The 24690-nt window shown below is 37.2% G+C and overlaps 1 protein-coding gene and 1 pseudogene across 1 annotated transcript; one reads left to right on the top strand and one right to left on the bottom strand.

Moving 5' to 3' along the window:
- Positions 1-23640, bottom strand: LOC132641491 (histone-lysine N-methyltransferase family member SUVH9-like; annotated as a pseudogene).
- Positions 13654-14319, top strand: LOC132639771 (histone-lysine N-methyltransferase family member SUVH9-like). The gene is made up of 2 exons (XM_060356193.1): positions 13654-13777; positions 13961-14319. The coding sequence occupies exons 1-2, from the start codon at positions 13654-13656 to the stop codon at positions 14317-14319; spliced, it is 483 nt and encodes a 160-aa protein (XP_060212176.1).
- Positions 23641-24690: the final 1050 nt, after the last annotated feature.

The raw sequence follows: 24690 nt of genomic DNA, 5'->3' as shown, positions 1-24690 counted from the left end.
TTAAGTGGTGCACCTCATTCTCAATGGTGCTAATATTAATTTTCAAAGAACAGAAACAGTTCAAGGGATCTCCTCCTGAATAATGAACAAGGAATCCTTCATTAATCCGAGGAATAGTATGATATTAACATCCAGAGTAGATATTCTAGTAAATACATCTCTGTTTACTTTCTCAGCACTCAAAGCCTTATATAAACAATGGAAATACGTTTAGACGACATCCACCTTCCTCACTTCCTGATACAAAAATCCAGCTACATCCATCTACTGCATCATGTAAGTGCTCCCCACATTTGACCTACAATGGCATTCTTGGATTTGCAAATCTGTTGCCAGGATACACCATAACAAGAAGTTAACATGTTAGCGAGAACATCAATGGAGAATAAAATCAGCTGACTATACAGGAACAGAATAGACTGATGGGGACAAAGACGAATTCAAAAGTTTTCCTACAGGCCCTGTAAAAGATTGAACTAAAGAATGAACAAAAATGCCTAAGATTAGCTTCGTGATGCGGTAGATGGATGTAGCTGGATTTTTCAATCTCCCAACTTAGGCGGCGAATTAACCAAAGAATCACTTGACTGCCAAAAGGAGAGAAAAAACAGATAATTGAGTACCATAACATATAATCATTGAATTCACATCCCAAATTAACAAATTCACCAAACATTTTTATTTATGGACTTAGCAAACGATAAAATAAGCTGACTTGAACATCAACATATTAAAAGAAAATAATACTAATAATCATAAGCCAAAAGGTTAAAAAAATACTCATGTACAAGGCTATTCATATAACAGATCATCTCGCATTTGTCCATAACCATAAGGGGTTCCAAACTAAAGCATAAAGAAGCCTAATTTCAAACCATTGTCAGAACTAGAGGGATATATTTAAACTTTTTTCCGAATTATCTTGGCATGTGAACTCCATCCGGTCCATGCTGGAGCTCTCTTAGGGTCGTTTGGTTCCAAACAGAATTATCCAGGGACTAAAAATCCTAGGAATCTAATACCTAATGGCAAGATTTTGGTTCAAAATTTATACCAGTATCAGCTAATACCCATAACCAAACATGGTAAATGTAATCCCAAATTTTATCCTGGATTACAATCCAAACATCCCCTTATTGGCAGTTAGGTTTAAGACCAGGATTCCCTACGATTATAATCCTGGGATTAAAACCAGAACTATAACTTTGGTAACTTATCACACCTTCTATATGCGATAAATTATTCAGATTATAGTCTTTAAATTGAATACCGATTTTAGCTAATACCTCAAACCAAACATGGGATAAATTTAATTCCAAATTTAGAACCGGAATAACTCACCTAATCCCTCTCCAAGAAAACGACCCCTAAAGTAAAAAACAACAAGAAGACAATTTGCTAATGGCAAAATGATTCCAAAATATAACAAAGGGTAAAATTAAGATACTTCCTAAGTTGCAAATTTGAAATTTGTGCGAAATAAATAAATCATTGAACTTACAACAACAACAACATACCCAGTGTAATCCGACAAGTGGGGTCCGGGAGAATAGAGTGTACGCAGACCTTACACCTACCTCAGCAGATAGAAAGGTTGTTTCCGATAAACCCTCGGCTCAAGTTAAGCAGAAAAAAAAATCATTGAACTTAAAGATCAAACATCCGAAAATAGAAGAAATACCTCTTGTCTAGAAAAGTTGAAGGATTTTGAGGAACCAGTAGTAGTAGGAGAACTAGATTCTGAAGCAAACGAATCCGAATGATTTACCACCGTAGGCGCGGGCGTCGGCACCGGAGAATGTGACAATATTTCAACAACATGAATATCCCAAAGTATCCAATCTTGAGTACTAGTCCTATGAGGAATATCACGTGTCACCGAATTTCTCCACGGTGGCAACCCCCCATTACCTCTCAAAAACTGCCCATATCGAGTCCTTAACTGCACTTGTTTCCCTGGAAAATAATTCAAAGTTGTAGAAAATCAAAATTGGTTAGAATTTGGTTACTTTAATTAGTAGGAATAAGTTTTGCCGTTTTGATAACTTTTCCTGTTTTGAGTTAAAAAGGTTTCGTACTACTCCCAATGTCCCAATTTAATGTGGCATGCTTTCCTTTATAGTTTGTCACGAAAAGAATGTCACATTTCTATATTTAGAAACAATTTTAACTTTATGAGATGATTTACCGCCTCACAAATATCTAAGGCTTGTTTTTTACCAGAAATTTCAAAAATATTCTTCTTCTTTTTTTCCGTAAATTTCATGTCATGTCAAATAGTGTCACATAAATTGGGACTGAGGGAGTATTATAATTTATAAATAGGGATGTTGCTAGCTATTTTCATATAATGGAAATTGTAGAGCAAAGTCACAGATTTACATCCTCTGTTTCAATTTATTTGTCACACGACGTTAACAAAAAGTAAGAAGACTTTTGAATCTTGTGTTTTAGACTAAAGATATGTGGGATGTACAAAAATATACTTTGATCTTGTGATCTTAAAGATAAACATGGAAAGTTAATACTAAACAGCTGCCAAAAAAGGAAAAAGGAAAGAGATATTGTTTTTGAAAGAAATTAAAAAGGAAAGTAATACAAACAAATTTAACAGAGGGAGTATTAGAGTTAATGAATAAAATATAGTCATTTACCTTCTCTAATGGGGTTCCCATTCGATTGAAGAATCAAGTCTTTTAGGCAAAATTTCTGACCAGTCATATTTCTGACCATTCGATTGAAGAATCAAGTCTTTTAGGCAAAATTTCTGACCAGTCATACCAAGAAGAAAAGGCTGATTTGAAGCAGTAAGATACTTCCCATAACAACTTTTTATTTTTTCCACAAATTCGACAACCCATTTCGCGTTTTTTGACGCCCCGTTACGATCTAGTGTTACTGATTCTTCATCTTCATCAGCTGTTAAGTATTTATCATGGTGACTTTGTAAACATATGACTTTTGCTTTGTGAAATAGCTCCATTGCTGGTCTGTTTGTAAACGTGTTCGCAAGCGCTCATTACGTAGATAAGTTAACCACTTAAAATATGTCATTTCCTTTAATTACTCGTCTTTTAACCACCCCCACCCCCCCCCCCCCCCCCTCCGTTGCTCAACATTAGCAGATACCACCACTCCATCTATTGTCATATGCAAATGTCTTGTTCTTCTCATTAATTACATCACATTTATAACTTTCTAACTATCATTGTGTGTCTCGATTATGATTTATATCAACTTTGTGTCTTTGTCTAATGTTACTGTAAAAAAAGACTATTAGCGAAAACATTGGAACATCTAAGCTAATGAGATGTCACCATAGACAAAATGACTGAACTGTTGCTAGGGTAACACTTGTTATATTCTGTGAAAGTGGATCCAGATGGAAAATTTGATTGGTTGATGGCTCGCCTATTGCCAAAGGTACACTCAAATTTATGACCTCGATTAGAGTGAAATATTCTCTTCAGTTGCTAACAATTAACAACATGCATCATTGACCGCTTGGTCAGCTCGATATTAACAGAGTTTGTGTATGGTGAACTAGCTGAGGAGGTAAATATGGAGCAACATTAGAGTTTGTTTCTCAGGGCCAGGCTTGGTATGCCATCTAAAATGGTTATTATATGGTAAATAATCCTTCTTGGCATAGTTTCGAAGGTTCAGTTGTTTGGTCCAGTCCAACAGTTTGGGATGACTTGAAGTGAAGCTGATCATTCAGTTTCTTTCATCATGGTTTTCATGACAAATGTATTAAACTCAACTCAAACAGTATTTGTTTAACCACCTTGAGGCCAAAGATTGGGGGAAAAAACAAAGTACCTTATGGGAATTGAGGTAGCATAGTCCAAGAAAAACAATGTCAGCTTACAATGCAACTACACATTGGACATATTAGAAGAAAGAAATCCAGGGGAACCAACAGGAAAACCCTGAATCCTGATAGATTTCAAAAACTGGTTGCAGAACGGAATTATTTCACGATTACATGACCAGATAATTCATTCACGGTAAATGCAATCAGTCAGTTTCTTCAAACTCCATTTAGTGGTTACTGAGACACAGTAATCCACATTCTCAGATATATCGGAAGAGCTCCAGGATAAGAATTGTTGTATGAGGACCAAGATCAGTCACAAATTGTTGGATATTCTCTGGGTATGATCTACTTCTGTATACTGTGTTAGATCTAGTGTAGAAGTAGAACATTGTGCTATGGTCCTACGATATGTGACAGGATTAAAACTACTTCTCCAAGAGCTAACATGCATTGAATTAAAACAGATAAAGTTGATGTGTTACAACTGACAATAAAGTTGTGCTTCATATTACCGCAATTCATTAACCAAATTCAGAAGGAAGCAAGTGAATCGCTTGGGCAATTCAAAGACGTCAGAGCAGATATAACGGTAAGTGTGATTCTTAGAACATATACAATTGACTGAAGCTTGCTATGCCATTTAATTCAGCACAAAATTTTCTTTTACTGATTCCAATAGCTGCAGAAAATTTTGAAAATTTACCTTTCACGCTGCCTGAATCAGAATAGGACCGAGAATTGTTCAGCCTAGATATGAGGTCTACTGCAGCAGTCTGCTTGGCATCCTTCTGTTCGACATATGCTTCTTTCTGGATTTCCTTCATCTACCACGATAGAAGGTTTTATATTCTACAAAATTCACACAAAACAGAAAACAAAACATTAGTAATACTATTGAAGCAGAACAAGGAAAAAGCGTTGTGCGATGGTATGCACTCTTTTAATTAGTTCCACAGGCAACATAGCACGGCGAATCTCTTCTGCTTCCTTCATATACCTTTCAACTGAATTTCAAACATCACGATTCCATATCAGTCATTCTATTACCAAAATTAGATTAGGTGATCTAGTGACAGTTATTTGACTAGATATGCTAGAACAACTTTTTAAGAGCAAAACTGGCTATCTACACCTCCAACTTTTTATTTTGGTACACGGGGATGGAAATGAGAAAGTCCTCCACTTTTTGATGGCTTTTGCCATCAAGACACCCCACTTGGGAGCAACTGAATGGTAGAAACCAGCCAAGTACACTACATCGTGTTCATTCATAAGGCGTCCTACTATTCATGTTGCAGGCAACAATTACTACTGCCTTAACAGATTCTGCAAAAAGTGGATATCTTTTGTTTCCATTGAATCGCAAGACGGTGCAAGCAGAAGCTATTGAAACTTTTGACCGGGCTAATTCACCCAATTTTACCTCCAAAAGAACTGATAAAATTAGGATCATTTCCATGGGTACTTCCGAAGGGAATTACAGAAACTCAAAAAGGGTCATATCAAAACTTACAAGAAAGCTTATTTTGTTCTATTTAAACAAGAAATCTCACTAAATAGTTTTACATTAGAGGGAATATAAAAGAAAGGCAGTAACTTTTTAACCTAAGTATACTCTTAGTTATGCTTTCCCTTTCTGAACTTTCAACTTCCATGCTCAACTTGATACAAAAATGGTCCTAAAGTGAAAATTTAGCTCACCAAATGCAACAACTCAAAATCAAAGTAACCATTTTTACATTTCTCGATCAAATAGCAAAACATCTAATCCTAAAAGAACTTTCATAATTTATTTTTTCTTTTGCTACCCTCAACACAAACCCAGAATGAAGCACAATTTTAAAAACCCCAAGAACTGTTTGACCTGAAAAAGAAGCAAATTAAAGGAAAAAGTAAACCTGAAGATGGTAGAAAAAGGGCACCAATCATATTGAACAAAGTGACGATAATTGTAGCATTTCAAGAACAGCTGAAAAAGGAAGGTTCGTGATTCAATAGTGGCGTTTTCTGATTGAAAGTTTCTACTAAATTGGAAATACTAACTGATTTGGGATCTTAAACTTCGTGAAAGAAAATTAGTCAGAGAAAATAAACCTCTCGGAGTTCTCTAAAAGGGAATTATCGTATTGTCTGTCTTATGGAAGTTTTGTTCAATTTTGTTCTTTTACCGTTAGCAAATGTTTTGTATTTGGCCTTGCCATTAAACATCTTTAGTGGAAAATTGATGGTCTAGTTGTCCAAAATCTTAAAAAATGAAGGTCCAAATTTATCTCTCAAATCTTTGATTATTTCAATATTTTCATGTTTGGTTGGTCAATATTTTTTTAAAACAAGCTTGTAAAAATGACCTTTTCTAGTAAGTACGAACAACAAGTTGCATATGTAACATTTTACATTATACGTAACATTCTACATTAATTGGTTCTTCATCACCCTCTAACATATTCCACTCTTATTCATGTCCTCCACAAGAGAGTGCAACACGCACACTCTGCCACGTAAGCATTTAAGAAAATTCTACTCAGATATAGTCTAGACAGTAATAGGATCCAACAAAAATAAAGTGTGTAGTTGAAAATCAACCATAATCTAGGATATTTAGGCTTCATTGGCTTGCGCTTCATGAAGATCTTAATTTTAATCAATATGTCAGTTGTTTTGTAGGTCTGAATCTTAACTTATTGAGATCTTGACATTTTCTCTATTTTCAGAAAGGTTGTTAGGTTAGTTTCTAGATGTTAGCATTAGATCACATTTACACCTTGGGGTGGGGGGACAATCGCATTTCTTAAAGTATTACAAAAATTAATCATTGTGTCCAGACAAGTTTTCTCGTCCCAACACTCAAAAAATCAAAAGCATCATCACAATCCACAACTAAAATAATTTGAAACAAGAAATCAGAGCCTTTTATCCCCCAAATTGGGGAGTCAACTTGCAAGCTGGCTTCTGAGTTATTATCATTCGAAGTTGCGAGTTTTTTTGTCTTGAATTAAAAATTCTGGATCCCTATTTTATGATTACCATGGAAAGAAAAAAAAAAGAACTTTAAGAGAAAGGGAAGTAAACATCCAGAAAAGTGCTCTGGATTCTGAAGTCTACCTGATAAAATTGTCGGTTTTGGAAATCATAAAAGGTAAATCTACAATATAATTTTGTAAAATATAAACCATCATCTTATTTATGCAGAGATGGACAAAATTCACTGACACAAGGAAAGAAACAAGGAAGTGGAAAGGGATCTGTAGATATTCTCCACCTAAAAGAACAGAATAGGGTTAGCTCAATTTTGTCCCATGAGAAAAAATGAGACCACAATTTTACCTGCTACCAACTTGAGCAATAGGTCTCAACCGTCTCTGCAACTTGTTCCTAACTCAATCCAGTTCGAGTAGAGGAACAATGATGTAAAGAAACTTGTTCAAATTATTTAGGAACAATGTTTACAATCTTTAGCCAATTTTCATGTATTTTGGAACTCCAATGAAGTATGACCGATGCCCTGGTCAAGTAATTAATAAAAATTTCTCCAAATAAAGATACTACTTACTGATAGGATAACAAATACCAACAGCAGCTAGAACAACTCTCATGCCTCGGCCGTCCAGCCAAAAATAGCCGAGCGTTAGATGGTCTGTTTATTTGTTGTGCTCAAAGAGGAGAAAGAAGGGAAATATTATGCAGGAAGAAGAAGAAGATCCCATACTTGACTTAAAAGATGACCAAAGAACACTTTCATAAATCAGTATATATTTTCTAATGGTTATCTTGTGCTAAATCAGTAAATATTCTGATTTAACCACACTTTATAAATATAAAAGGTTAAAACGCTCCAAAAGTAAATCATGTATTAAGATCAACCACTTGCTTCAAGTAAGATCAGAAAGGGAAAAACAAAAAATATTGTTTTGTTCGTATTAAAAGCAATGTGTTTTCCAGCCAATAAGTTTATTACGTACAGCATTTGAGATGCTGATTCAGAACCAAACAACATCTTATCTTTGCTTCTGTGATAATAGTTAACAAATAGGTAACCTTTATATAACGACATGACTCATTAATTCTCAATAGCTCTTTTTGCATCAAGGAACTTACTACCAGACAGGTTTGCACCCCCTGCCCTGCAGCAAATTGAGCCCATAAAAGACAGATAAGCTGATACTGATTATTTTCCTGAAGAAAAAACAGATAAGAACTTGACCACTACGAAAACACATTTGAACCTCAGTAGGTAAAGATATGCAAAATCCAAGAATAGCAATAAAAAATTTAAAATACATCTCCAATGTCTAAATGAGAGATAATTACCTTTGGCCTTAGAATATCCTAAGCGGATTTTTGATGATGAAAATAGCACCACAAACCTTTGGAGACACAAGCCTAAGGTCAGGGTGATCAAGGCTTGAGCCAATAACACAACTTCTTTAGCCTAGCAGTTATTAAAAGGGACTCTGCATGACATGTCTTGTTTTTACTGAGGTATATTGTTTTTACTGTGATCCAAAATTTCACATTAAACTCAGGATCCAGGCAAACAGGCCATAAATCAGAACATGCATGTGTAAATTTGGGTAATGATAGCAGCAGACAACTCACAGCAAACAAAATTGTGTCGTGTACTTTTCATTACCTTTTTTTATCTTTGGTCGAGCGTTAGATGATCTGTTTTACACTTAGTTGCAAGTGAAAACTTTGAAATTTTCAGAAGGGGACCTTTTACTAGGAAGGACATCAACGATTAATGCACCATATCAGAAATAACAGGGATTTGAATGCCAGGAAACTAATCTATGACTTTGTAAAGCTTGCCCAAATTTGTTTACTCAAACATTGTATGTATGCCCAACAATGTCTGTGAACTCATCTCCATTTGTATATATGGAGGTGCTAGAACCATGTATGTCTTCAAAGGGAGTGACCAAAATTAACAATCAAATTTCTCTTAAGCAAATAGTTGCTTGAGTGCAAAGGAGAAGTTTTCCTAATCCGTACCTTAAGACATATAAACCATCTTGTAGATTTTTACCATAATCTAATAGCATAAGTTTGGGGTGTTTCCTTCAGTATATTCTTTACTCGCTAAATCATTTTATCTCTAATTCTCTTTCCGATTAGGTATTTCATTAAACATTTTATCACAGAAGCGATGTATTTTCAATAGCAAAGAAGGAAAAAGATAATTAAGTTTAACTTAACCAATCAAAATAGATTTGTAGCCAACAATTAAAATTCATGCACCACTAATGAGCAAATCAAAAAAACTTGTGACATGCAGGTACAAAATAAACAGGATCTACTCAAAAGAACAGGAAAAAACTAACGAACCCTACCCAAAGAATATCACACTATGATATGCTAATATAGACCTAGCAAATTGTGATAACTAAAAATAAAGTCCAGTAAATGCAGAAGGCTTGCCATAAAAGTCAATACAAAAACTCGTACTTTGAAAGAGATAAAACCATTGGGAAAAAAAAAATTAGAAAAAAATTAATTGTATATGTGAGAAAATATGGGAGAAAATATTATTATTGAATTAGGTATCTACATTATTACATTGAGCCCTATTTATAGACACTACATCCTAATCCTTTTCCATGTAGGATACTATATACAAATCCTATTCCTATTCCTATTCTAACACTCCCCTCAAACTGGTGCATACAAGTCATACGTACTGAGCTTGTTACAGATGTATCTAATACGAGGACGACCGAGTGACTTGGTGAAAATATCAGCAAGCTAATAACTCGACTTCACAAATTTAGTAACAATATCTCTGGAGAGTATCTTTTCCCTGACAAAGTGACAGTCAATCTCAATGTGCTTAGTCCTCTCATGAAATACTGGACTTGATGCGATATGAAGGGCGCTTTGTTATCACACACAAGTTCCATTTGACTGATTTCTCCAAATTTTAATTCTCTGAGCAACTGCTTAATCCAAACTAGCTCACAAGTTGCTACAGCCATTGCTCGATATTCTGATTCAGCACTAGATCGAGCAACGACACTCTGTTTCTTACTCTTCCAGGACACCAAATTACCTCTTATTAACACACAATATCCGGATGTAGAACGTCTATCAGCGGGTGATCCTGCATAATCAGCATCTATATATCCAATGATCTGCTCATGGCCTCGGTCTTCGAAAAGCAATCGTTTACCTGGAGCTGATTTAATATATCGCAGAATGCAGATAACTGCATCCCAGTAACTATCACAAGGAGAATCCATAAACTGACTCACAACACTCATAGGAAACGAAATGTCAAGTCAAGTCACTGTGAGATAATTCAACTTACCTAACCAACCGCCTATATCTTCCGGGATCACAGAGTGGCTCCCCCTGTCCTGGCAGGAGTTTAGCAATCGGATCCATAGGAGTGTCAATGGGTCTACATCCCATCATTCCTATCTCCTCAAGAATGTCTAAGACATACTTGCGTTGCGAAATAACAATACCTGACGTGGATTGGGCAACCTCAGTACCTAGAAAATACTTCAATCTGCCAAGATCTTTAGTCTGGAAGAGATGTTTTAAATTAGTGATGCCATCTTGATCATTGCCAGTTATAACGATATCGTCAACATATACCACCAAATAAATACTCAAATCTGGAGCAGAATGTTGATAAAACACAGAATGATCTCCTTCACAGCAAGTCATGCCAAACTCCTGAATTACTGTGCTGAATTTACAAAACCAGGCTCGAGGAGACTGTTTCACACCATAAAGTGACCGACGCAATCTACACACCAGATTAGACTCCCCCTGCGCAACAAAACCAGCTGTTTGCTCCATATAAACTTCCTCCTCAAGATCACCCAGTAGAAAAGCATTCTTCATGTCCAACTGATAAAGAGGCCAATGGCGGACAGCAACCATGGATAGAAAAAGACGGCCAGATGTTATTTTAGCGACGGGAGAGAAAGTATCACTGTAATCAAGCCCAAATATCTGTGCATACCCCTTCGCAACAAAGCGAGCCTTAAGCCGATCAACTTGGCCGTCCATACCATTGACTGCATAAACCCAACGACAACCAACAGGGAGGAAGAGGAACAAGCTCCCAAAATACCACTCGTGTGTAAAGCAGATATCTCGTCAATCATAGCCTATCACCATCTGGGATGAGAAAGGGCTTCACCTATAGACTCAGAAATGGGGCCAGAGGACAATAATGATACATAGGCATAATGGGATGAAGATAGACCGTGATAACTTAAAAGGGTATAATGTGGGTTAGTATTACGAGTGAACTGTTTACCTTTCTGAAGTGTTGGCTGATCAGAAGGAGACAAGTCCGCAGTAAGTGTCGGGTCCGACGCATGACATGAATCATTTGGACCTGATGTTGGGTCTGATGTTGGACACCGACGATGATGATAAGTCAGAAGTGGTGGCACTGTGACTGGAGATGTAGAAGTAACTGTAGATTCCTCACAGGTCGGTGTAGATAAAACCTGAGGTATAGGTAAGACCTCATAGATATCAGGATGATTAGAAGGAGACCTAAAAAAAGGTTGAGACTCAAAAAATGTGACATCGGCAGACATAAGATATCGACGGAGATCAGGTGAGAAGAAACAATATCCCTTTTGAACCCGAGAATAACCAAGAAAGACACATTTAAGAGAGCGAGGAGCTAATTTATCTTTACCCGGAGCTAGGGACTGATTATATTCAACTTCAGATAAAAGCCTCGGATTTCCTATAGTGTCAGTCTGAGCAACATGAGCATTGTTAGGTGGTTGACCATGCAGAGCACGACATACGTTACCAGTGTGTCCAAACTTATGAAAATAACGACACTGAACATCATTGGGTAGTGGACCATGTAGAGCACGGCATACGTCGCGAGTGTGTCCAAACTTATGACAATGACTACACTTTGTTCGAGATTTTCCAAAACGACCTCCTCCTCGTCGATTATCCATAGAGTGAGATGTTTGATTCTCTATGGTTTGAGATGCGAGAATAGAGGAGTCAACAATTGGTGATGAAACCACTGTGTGATTAGGAGGCGCAGCAAGACAAAGCAAACGAGAAAATAGTTCATCAATTGTAGGAACCGTAGGAGTAGCCAAAATCTGATCACGCACCGAATCAAGGTCAGTAGGAAGTCCAGTAAGTGTAATAACTAGAAACAACATCTGTCTTTGCTCCTGTTGTTTTTCATGTTCGTAGTGACTGGCAGCAACTGCTCAAATTTCTCCATGACTGCCTGTACCTGTCCCAAGACATATCTGATTCCTGTTTCTTTAAGTTGGTCATCTGAGATATCACATCATAAAATCGAGATATGTCATTAGTGTATAAAGCACAAGTCTTTTCCTAAACTGAATAACATGTCTGGAAGCAATGGAACAAGGGCATCAAGTTGGGATCAATAGATCACCACAGAAGACGACATAATTAAGCGACAACATTCTCCCACTGTGCTTTGGCCTTTCCATCTGTCTCACTAGCCTTTTCCTTTTCGTCAACCACAATAGCCTTTTGCGTTAAGTGTCTTGAACACCTTGACCCTTGCACCACAACTCAACCGAGGAAGCCCAAGTTAAATAGTTTGAACTTACCATTAACGGTTTGAAAGTAATCATAGGGCTTGAAGTTCCGATTCCCGTGTTTTTGGAGCCAAAAATATCATATCCAAGAGACATGGCTCAAAACTTCAAGAAAGACATACAAAACAGGGACAAAACTTAGCTGATGGTGCTAAGAAAACAGATATCCAGAAGCTGCCAGAAACCAGCTGCCGGAAAATTTCGCCGGAAAACTAAAAGTGAATGGAAGTCAGAAATAACTGCTGGGGTAGGTGCGGAATTGCAGACACACCAGGCTAGGAAAACAAATTGTCAAAAAAGTGGCCGAAAAAATGCAAATCTGCCAGAAACAGTGCAGCAGTCGCCGGAACCCTAATTCCGGCCATCGGAATCTTCTGCAAACTGATATAAAGTGCTCAGAAGACCTGAGCGACCTCAACTGAAGAGAAACAGATTGGAAAACAGTGCTAGTGTTTCACACTTACAGTTCACGTCCGAAAAATTGTTCCGGTGATAATATTCTATTATGGCTCTGATAACATGTCAGAATATATGGGAGAAAATATTATTATTGAATTAAGTATCTACATTATTACATTGAGCCCTATTTATAGACACTACATCCTAATCCTTTTCCATTTAGGATACTATATACAAATCCTATTGCTATTCCTATTCTAACAGGACACCTTGCCGAATCACTCAACCCGAGTTCACTGAGCTATGGAGGAAATTGCTTTGAAATACTTAGCACACAGATTATTGCGCCGTCTAAGACCCAATGGTTCGCAGGTGCCATTTCAGTAAGAAGAATCAAGCAACATAATGTAAACGACAGAGAGAGGGAAAAAATCCATTTTCCACATTCAACAGCAATAATTAACATCCAAAACTTGTTTCAAAATTTGACCAAAACAGTAGTAAATCTTGACCAATAAAACCTTGCAAAAGTAATTCACCCTATATATCAAACAAACAAGAAAAGAACATGGATCAAAAAAACCAAAAGTATCTTAGGATTAACCACTGAGTCAACCCAAGAAAAGCTTTCTGAAAACAGAGAGAGGCTTCAAGAGAAGAAGCGAGGGATCAAAGTGAGTAGGATTAGTGATTTATGCGTCGGCGAAAGACAATATACACGTGTCAGCAATCAGGAACAAACAGAGACGTGTCAGCAATCAGGAACAAACAGAGACTTACATTTACTGAAATAGCTTTCGTCATACCTTAGACCCACGTTTGTTATGAAGTTAAAATTCTGCTTCTCAAGTTTTGCCAAAAAAAATGGGTTCACTTGTCCCATTTCAAGACCTCAATCTTCAGCTTGAAACCACCAATTTCACATCTACTCCAACCCCAACTCCAAGAATCATCCCCAAGATTGAACCAAACTTGAACCCCTTGATGAGTATATACAAGCGATTCTTCGAACCACCCCTTTTTTTCCAACCCTAGTCCCAATTTCAACAACTCTGGTTCTAGTTCAGCTTTCACCCTACTCCGCAATTACCCACTTCTGATTCAATTCCAACGGAGATTCCACCTGGGTTTGAAGAAACCTATGTTTATTCTGAATTTAAATGAATTTCAGACCAATATAAAGAAGCTTTTGCCGGAAGAATGCAGCATTTCGGAGATGTTGAGGTCGTCGAACACCAGCATTCTCGTGTTGAGGTTGTGGAAGACGCCGATTCTCATGCCATTGTTCCTGTTAACGACGACACCCAAGCTTCAGAAATTGTGATTGCTAGAAAAAGATATCCACAAAGATCATCCGAATTAGTTAGAGTGACAGATCTTGAGCCCGACGATCAACGTTATCTCCGAGACGCTGTTCGGAGAACCCGAATGTTGTTTGATTCTCTGCGTATTCTCTCAAACAACCAGCATTGGGGTCCTCATAGAAGGAGAAGAGGTGATCTGAAGGCTTGTGAAATATTGAGATGTTGAGGTTGTCGAACACCGGGAATCTCGTCTCGAGGTTGCTTTGACATTGTATTTTTGTATAGTCTTTCACTAGCATCTAATACATAGAGAAAATATACATTGTTATCTTGCAAAAAATTATCGATTTTCTGCAGAATCTGGATACATGATAATATACGCATATGCTATAATAACACACACACATATCAACTGACAGACCTGTTATTACCAGCCGGTTAAAAGAGCCCTTGTTGAGCTGTTGTTAACCCCCTCAAAGATTTGGGACTGCCAGATGGTGGACACTTTTCAAGTTCACGCTGCCTGACTCTTTCCATCTTTCCCTTACACCATTCCTCCAGAACTGTAAAGTTCCAGTGTAAAATGAAGGAAAATGTCATTATTGAAGGAACGTGTTTAAAAAACAATCGTACAGAATCATGCTTTTAATTATGCATTGCATTTGACCTAAAAAGGGGGACTATGTTTTCCATCATGGACCTAAATGCATACAATTAACAGAGCAGTACTTCACAGGCAAAGTCTAATATGACAGCAGAAAACGCTGGCAAGAAGTAGATGAGTAAATCTATACTAGATGCATTGCTAGCTCAGAATTCTATTTGCCATTCAAAACACTTATTTTTTAAGTCGATTTCATGTGGGCCATGCTTGTTTCTCAGAATTATTGGTTCTCATCCACACGATGGATGATTCATGCATGCAAGGAGAATATACGAGGTGACTAGTTGACACCCATTAGTCCTGAGTCTTAATGAGAATTAACAGGAGCTAACACCAGAGACAGAATGCAGTCCTAGCACTTCAGACTTGTTACACTCAATTGCAGCGTGTGAACTACTATACAGGTTTAAACACTGTTACATCAATGCTGCATCTCAGATTATGCAAGTACTAATGAACAGGGTAGCCAAACAAAGTTTTCTAGCATCTGTATATATATTTCATGCTGCACAATAAGAAGGATTGCATATATTTTACACCTAAGAGAAGAAAGGGGGAAATGGCCGATGTCTTACCGAAAAAAAAAAAAAACGTAAATGGACTGATGCTGTGATGCTATGAGGGCGGATTCACTAGGAACAGTTGTTTTCTGTTGAATATTATACATGATTTGTGTTGATTTAGAAGAAGTTTGATTTGATTGCTGTAATTTTACCTAGATTAGGTGATGTAAATTTGCCAAAAACGTCCAAATTACCAAAGCAATAATCTATGTACTTAGTATAAATGCCCAGTCAACCTTGAGGATATAATCAAACTTAATAATTCTCTCAATCATTCTTTCCTTATTCTTCCTAGTGTGTCTTGATAGGATACTGGATAAGACAAAGTACTAATTCTTGTATTACCTATATCACAAGTGAATTCTCCTCTTCAGGTCTCCTAGCGCCACTCTCATATTCCTTCTGACACCGACGATAATTATTCACATGATACACCTATCTTTTCGTTAAAACCCCTAATCACAAGTCTAGCCTTATATTTATCAATTGTACCATTAGGTCTCAATTTCTTAAATATCCACTTGCTACTTATAGATTTACAACCTTTAGGCAAATCATACAAGTCCCAAGTGTGATTAGAAACTATAGAGTCTAATTCACTTTTAATGGCCTCTTTCCAAAGTATCGCATCTATTGATCTCATTGCTCCATCATAAGTCTTAGGGTCTTCTATCATTAAGTAGATAGACACCAATTCATCATTTAGAGCATCAATGTAAAAATTCTCAGCCAAGAAGGTAGTGATAAAATCAGGACTAAAGCTACTCTCAAATTCTACGTCTTCTACTCCTTCTAAGTTCATTTTCATGCTCATGGGCAATAACACCAAAAGAAGGTACAATATGAGAATTAACAGACATAGATGTCGAAGCATTATTTGCCCATCACTAGGCACATCATTCAAAGACATAAATCTATATGCAACACTTCTTTTAGCATAACCAATAAACACAGTGTCAAAAGTCTTAGAACCAATATATACCCGTTTAAAATCAAGTTTTTGAATGTAGTAGAGTTCAAACTCGAGGGATGCGCCTATTCTACACATCACATTTTGCGCTCTTACCACGAAGCGAAAGCTCCAGGAGCTTGTCTATTACTAATACATAAGCAAATATATCCAATTCCCAGATACATTACAATTTATCCATAATCTACCGCTTACATGAGCTTCCTACAAATGGAATTTTCAACTAATGGAAGATTAACTTACTACTCCCTCCGTCTCAAAATAGTTGTCGTGTTTTTCATTTACGCATCCCTTAGGAAAGCATTAATAAGGATAGCGTTTTGACTATTTTACCCTCTTAAAGCATTATAAGGGTAGCATTTTGACTATTTTATCCTCTTAAAATATTTCACCATGTGATATCTCCTCAATAAATATTTATTCTATTTGCGCCAACTCCATCATGATGTACTCCCTCTTAAATGATACTAATCTCAAACGGTTATATACAAAAGGCAATCTAGACAAGTTGTATTAAGAAATGCAAAGGAGAAGGACTAAAAGATTAGAAGCAATTAATTACACTTGTTATTTGAATTTTTCAAGCATCACTAAATGTTTAAAAGCACATCGCAGAACTAATTGTTTTGGTATGTGAACTCATAAAATCAACGCATTGATGTAATTAATACAATGAGTAAAATGGGAAAAACTACTTAATTTTATCTTTATTTTTTAAGACGACAAGGATTTTGAGACGGATATTTTTAGTAAGGATGACAAGTTTTTTTAGACGGAGGGAGTACTTATCAACATGTAATGTCAACTCCTATTAGAGCATGTCTTATGAAAAAATTGAATATCATGTACATTCCAAATATGCAATGGGTGTCAATTGCATGGTACTTCTGGACCTTATCTTCCAAGGGGCAATTGAACTAGCGACTCATTAATGTTGTCACGTTGAACAAGTCAATAAAAAAAATTAATAAGGTAATGGAAATTTTATTAATATCGCTACCAAGAAGGTCAAGATGGAGTACAAAAAAGGCAGAATTTACTATTTTAGCTATTGTCTCGACGAGTCCAGAAAACCCAAAAACTATATCAAGTTATCCAGTATATTTCCCCTGCAAAAAAATTATAGATTTTGTAGACATTTAAATTTAATGAAAGATTAGGGTGTGGAGGTAGAGGATTAAGGCAGCAGGCCAGTAGTGAGTAGATTCGCTTATTGCTTTTCCTTACCGGTAGGATTAGTATCAGTTTCGTCATTTTCTTATTTTAGTATTCTAGTATTCCTTATTCTTTTATTACTACTTGTTACAAATCTTTTTCATGCCTTCATAATGCTTATCTATAGTATTTTGCCATGCCTTCTTTTTTTATGACAAATTTTGCCATGCCTTCTTTACTTTCATTGATTTTTGTCTTACCTTTTTTGTCATGCTTTCTCTTGAGCTGAGGGTCTTTCGGAAAGAACCTCTCTACCTCGCAAGGTAGAGGTAAGGTTTGCGTAAACTGGGTATGTTGTTGTTTGTTGTTGTTAAATTTAATGAAAGAAATGTAAACTTATTTTAAGATGGTGGTGTCCGCACGGCTAGCTTGAATGCACCAAAACTTTTTCATTAAATACCTGCTACCTTCCACCATTGAATAAACTATCTACTAAGGTAAGGTTTAGGCAGACGGGAGAAGTCACCTAGTGATATTTTCCTCGGCTGGAAATTGAACCTAAGACCACATGTTTCTTCTCCCACTACAGTCACCACTAGGCCACACCCTTAGATGGCTACTAACTAAATATAACTTGAAAGCATTTGGTCTATTTTTTGAGTAAAATCTTTTTGAAATGGAATAAAAAGAAAGAGGATAATATAAAACAAAACGGAAAGAATGGTATTTAGCAATTATATACAAGTGCATACTCATCACTCATCAAGCAAAGAATCATATACCATCTTTGTTCTAAAAAAGGAAAACCTGAATAATATATCCAAGTCTATGGATGGAAACAGGGAAGGGCATAGTCGAACTCTTAGTTGAGACCCAACAAGGTGGAAGAGCAATTCATTATCGCCAAAGTGGAGCAAATAGGTAGGTGTAATGGTGCACCACCTTAAACTTTTCAATCTTTAAAGTTTACTTCTGGTATGTCATTTATTTTTTAGCAAGGCATCGCGTTATAAATTCGATTATTCTCTTAGTGTCTTCTATTCATTTGTTCATATACAATAATTGATGTTTCTTCCTTTGATTGTTAAGTTAAACATCTAAAGAGAGAAATGTACGTGAAATAAAAACCAAATTTGGAAAATACAATAAACAACTGAAAATGATGAAAAAAGAATATCTTGTACGGGGCAAATTTGGGCCAGATAGAGTGGGGTGTTAGTAGGGGAAAGCATCCCACCCGGCCCCCCTGCCATTGCCATACCTATCCTCCTCTACTGGTGAGGAATACATTTAATCTTTAAACTTGACCTTGTTTGTAAAGGTGATACCTGCGGAACTGTTATTTTTTCTTTCACAAAGATTGATATGAGTCTCAAGACTAGTTCTTTCCCCCAACCACCTTCTCTTCTCGTACGTGACCACTAACCACTAAAGGAAGCAAAGTCCCATGTAATTAAGCCACTAAAAACCCACCATGTAACTTGTCCAATATTTTCAAGGTACTTCGAGTTAAGAAGGATTCTTTGAGCATTTCTTTAAATGAGAAAATTAACAATCAGAACATGCAAAATACCCAACAGCAGAGCTCATGTTGCAACTGACACTTGGACACAAAGAAACTAATAAAATATAGTAATTCGAGGGTATTCTTTCCTCCAGTTGATCCTGTTAGTATTTACCTTAATTATATTACTACCTTCGTCTCAAAACATATTTGTATAGCTGCCTCCACTGGGTGCATATCTAACCTACTTCACTTTTATGTCCATTTCCAAAATAAAACCTCCCCTTGAACGAGGTTGATATTTGTATAAATTAACAATTATATCAAGCTTCTTGACATCTTCTCAACAGAATATTAAATTTTTTCACATTTCAAAACCTCAGTTTTAACCCTTTTTACAACTCGAAAATATTTATTATATTCTAGGGCGTTTGGTAAGCTTATAAGTTGGTTTGACCACTTTATAAGCACTAGCACTTTTCAGCTTATACACTCTTCTAATTTAGAGAAGACTTTTACTACTTTATCACGATGTTTTTGGTAATCACCTAAGTTACCCATCCCAAAAGAAAACCCCTATCCAATTCCATTTCTGTCATTCACCCTTTCCATGTAAAACTTACTTTTAATTTACATTTTTTGTAAATATATTTAAGGACATTTTCAGTCATTTTGATGGATAAAATGCTTATTATCAGTGTCAGCACTTTTAATCAACCACATAACCGCTTATCTATAAAGTTGCTAAACAGTGCTGGGAACTTATATTGAACCTGTGTCGTGTAGCTTGGGTAATGCCTTCAGATGTTAGAAGTCTATTGGAGAGCTGGCAAGGGCAGCAAGTAACAAAGACCCAGAAGCAACTTAGGAGGACCATTCCCTTGTGTATTTTCTGGACTATTTGGAGAGAAAGGAACAGTGCTTGCTTTGAGAATAAAAAGAATCATATTTCTAGAATTAAGAATCTCTGTTTGCTCAATCTGTTTGTATGGTGTAAGAAGAATACTTTAGAGAGCATGGATCAGTATATGGACTTTTTGGATTCTCTTCAAAACTTTTAATCTGTTACTCTTGTAGGGTCTGCTTGTTTCTGATGTAATTTGGTGTACCTTCTTGGTACCTTTCTTTTAATAATACTTTTACCTTATCAAAAAAATTTTTGATCGACAAAACCAAACGAACTCTAAATCTAATAGCTTGTCAAAGTAGTTTATGGCGGTGTCAACTGGCAAACTTCAACTATTTCACCAGATACCAGTACTGTTACTGGGTAACTCTGTACACCAACACTTAGGTGGATAGAAACAAAATCATCTAAAATTTTGTCCCCGCTCTCCTATGGTTTTTATCCACTTTATTGAGCGGGCCACAACCTTGGGTGCCAAAAAAAGCTGTACAACTATTGTGGGACAAGGGAGTACTTCTCAGCAACTGTGCAAAGAGCTCTTTAGACGTGAAACTAAAAAGGAGGGGATCTATCAGGGGAAGAGCACAACTAATTAGAAACAAAATCATGCTCTAAACCATTAAAAAGACAACCATGGAGGGAAAAGGGAATTCTTATCAACCAGCAAGAAAAGAAGTTCAAAACTTCAAATACATTCAACAAATCAGTTAAGATGCATTCAAACTGCATATGTATATTGAGAAAAAACTCAGCAAAGCAATTGGAGTTCCGACCAGCATGTTAGAATTCACAATAGAAAGAGAATGGCACATCCAAAAGTCACCAGAGCTAGATAAATTTAAGACTGCCACAATATTTTAATGACATCAGTCCCAGGGAGATAAAGAATAAAAGCCAAAGGTGGCTAGAGAGAGAAGACTACCAATACCAGTAGCCTGATATTAGCAGAGTCAGCCCTCTTAAAAACATATTGTTGAATGCCATTACATTTTGGAGTTCAACAGGAATAATTGAATTGAATATTTTAATTACCTCAGCAAATGATGTGGCAGAAATGGCTGTACCGCCTCATTTTTAAAATTGGATCAACTACTATATAAGTTAGTCAATCGCAGATGGCCAAGCTTCCCTATCCATTCATCTGCTACACCATAATCAATACCGATCTCCTTTAGAGGGGGAATATTCTCCATCGCAAAGAGCATCAGGTGGGGGAAAGATGCATGGCTGTGATCATAAAGCACAGGCTGTACCATAGCATTGGGGCTTGAACTGTGACTGATATAACATGCCACATTCCTCATTCTAGAAACATCCATCGCAAAATCCAGCGGAGGAATGGAGGGGTATGCTGGTCGCACATAGTTAGGGTATATTAGCGACAAATCTCCCCATTCTGCCCATCTCTCAGGAAAGCGACTTGGATAGACTAAACTATCACCATTCATTGTAAAAATTTGGGCTTGCTCTCGTGTGAGTACAACCCCAGTAAATTCACAGATAAAAGACCCAGCTTGGATCAGCTCCAGTGACCTAACTCCCCAACCAGTCTCTCTAGACCGAAACACTTCACATCTGTTCCTCAAACCTTTCTGGCTCACTCGATTCCGACAAGTTAGAGGACATTGACAGAGTGGTCCACATTCAAACACTAACGGTTTGCCTCTCAACAATATACCATTATAATCATAGGCAAATTGGCCACCATTTCTCATTGCACAAAAACAATTATCCCCACACCCATCAATGCACTCACATCCATTACCACTGCCACATTCTGATAGACATATGGAGGATAAACAGTCTTCACCAGATAATCAAAATAAACCGGATCACGATTATCATCAATATCATTGAAAAGAAACACTGGTACATTTTCTTTTTTCCTTGATATATCAAGACTAACATAACCAGTAGGCCTTGCCACTAAAGGTCTGATCCTAAGATTCTGTGCAAAACGAAGAATAGCACTTCCCATTTCTTCCTGATTCTCTATCCTAACAAGCTTGAATTTATAGACTCCAAATCCAGACTTTCCAGTATTAAAGCAGTATTCAACAATTTTATATAGTCCATCATACACATAAACGTCACCACTAGCATTTCCACTTCCTTCATATTTAAAGCCGCGAATTACCCTTACCTCAACTCCATAGTGCATACTTCTTTCCAACGCCAAATTCCCGTATTCCAGTGTCTGATGCACACATTGCCTTGAATACTTATCTTGTCCACCATGTCCGGCATATATAATCACATCTCCTCCATCTTGATTATCCTCGTATCCACCCGAAACAATTACACTAGTAGCAATTGGCTCCCCGATCGAACTTTGACTCGCAGGTACGTAATCAATACCAGCTTGAGACTGCCCATGTAATCCAACAACACAAAGCTTCATCCTAAAGAAGAACACATCACCAATAAGCACTCCGGGGATCGCCCCCACAATGCGCTTATCGCGATGCATCCACAACCCATGTTCTCTCAATATTTTACAAGCCTTCAGATCACCTCTTCTCCTTCTACGAGGACCCAAATGCTGGTTGTTTGAGAGAATACGCAGAGAATCAAACAGCATTCGGGTTCTCCGAACAACGTCTCGGAGATAACATTGATCTTCAGGCTTAAGATCTGTCACTCTAACTAATTCGGATGATCTTTGTGGATATCTTTTTCTAGCAATCATAATTTCTGAAGCTTGGGTGTCGTTGTTAACAGAAACAATGGCATGTCTCCCACAACCTCAACATGAGAATGCTGGTGTTCGACGACCTTAACATCTCCGAAATGTTGCATTCTTCCGACAAAAGCTTCTTTATATTGGTCAGAAATTCGTTTAAATTCAGAATAAACATAGGTTTCTTCAAACCCAGGCGGAATCTCCGGTGGAATTGAATCAGAAGTGGGTAATTGTGGAGTAGGGGTGAAGGCTGAACTAGAACCGGAGTTCTTGAAATTCGGACTAGGGTTGGAAAAAAAACAGGTGGTTTGAAGATCAGCTTGTGTATACTCATCAAGGGGTTCAAGTTTTGGTTCAATCAGGGGGATGATTCTTGGGGTTGGATTTGGAGAAGATGTGAAATTGGTGGCTTCAAGCTGAAGATTGAGGTCTTGAAATGGCACAAGTGAACCCATTTCTTTTCGCAAAACTGGAGGAAGAATTTTGTAAATGCAAAGAGGTTTTTGTTTGTTGAGAGAGGTGTAAATGCAAAAAGAAGGGACTGAGGTGTGAAGTATAAAGGTTGAAAAAGAAGAAGGAAGGAGAATTCAAAGTAGATTACAATAATCTAATTATGCACCAAATTCTTGGGAAGAAATTTATTAGGGACAAAATTTATTTGTGTTATAAATGAATAAATAAATTTATATTTGTGGACAAAAATGTCCTCGACTCCTTTTTCCCGGCGGAATAAATTGACAACCCCTTAAATTTGCGTAAATTTCATCTAAACACTCAAACTATGCGTTATTTCGATTGAGCACATGAACGCGTGATAAAATATTCTAATGAGTCACTTTCGGCTCAAAATTTGGAAATTATTTTATGCGTGTTCTCAAGCGCTCATTACGTAGATAAGTTAACCACTTGAAATATGTCATTACCTTAACCCCCTGTTTGGATGGTGGTTTCCCGTGGTTCATTAATGTGTGGTTCTCTATGAAACCATGTTTGTTTTCATTGTTCTTAAAATTATGTGGTATGGTGTTATAAACCCGTGGTTCATCCCATGGTTATATAACCATGAAAAGTCCCAATTTTTGTAACCACGAATATGGTGATTTTTCCGTGGTTACATATTTCATTTCTCCATTACACCCCACCCTCCACCATCCACCCCACCCCACTCCCACGCTACCACTCACCCCCGCCCCACCCTCCACCATCCACCCCACCCTACCACTCACCCCCACCTCACCCGCGCCACTCACTCCCACCACACCTTCACCCTACCACCCACCCCACCCACCCCAACCACCACACACTACCCCTCACCACCCCCTAACCCCACCCCACAACCACTCACCCCCACCTACCACCCACTATCCCCACCCTCATCCCCCAACCACCCACTCCTCCACCACCGCCACCCAGTACCCCTCACCACCGCCCACCCCCACCCCCACCTTACCACCCACTACCCCACCTTCATCCCACAACCACCCACCTAACACCACCCACACCTCCACCACTCCCACTCACTACCTACTTATTTTTTAAAGTTCCTGTTTTGTTCTTTACCTGAGTTTTATTGATATATATAAACTAATTTCTAATTAAGAGTTAAGGGTATTTTAGTAAACTTACAAGTTATTATATAGTATCATACAGTCAAAACAAACAATACAAATGTTATTAAACCACAACAAACGATACAGTCTATCCAAACATTGTGTTCATTAATACAGTACAATACAATACAATACCATACTGTACCATACCATATTGTACATTAATGAACCACGTGAAACAACCATCCAAACAGAGGGTAAATTACTCGTCTTTTAACCCCCACTTGTTCAACATTAGCACATACCACCACTCCATCTATTGTCACACGCAAATGTATTGTTCTTCTCATCAATTACATCACATTTATGAATGGTCACTAAACTATCACTTTTTTTCACCAAAGTCACTTAACTATATTTTCTAACACAAAAGTCACATAACTATCACTTTTTTTTTTTTTTTTTACAAAAGTCACTTAACTGTGTTTTTTAACACAAAAGTCACATAACTATCACTTTTTTTCACCAAAGTCATTTAACTATGTTTTCTAACACAAAAGTCACACCTACAGAAAAATTCTACTTCCGATGAGTAATATTT

The sequence above is a fragment of the Lycium barbarum genome, chromosome 5 (genome assembly GCF_019175385.1).
Source record: "Lycium barbarum isolate Lr01 chromosome 5, ASM1917538v2, whole genome shotgun sequence".
Lineage (NCBI taxonomy): Eukaryota > Viridiplantae > Streptophyta > Magnoliopsida > Solanales > Solanaceae > Lycium > Lycium barbarum.
This window is presented reverse-complemented; position numbering and strand designations above follow the sequence as displayed.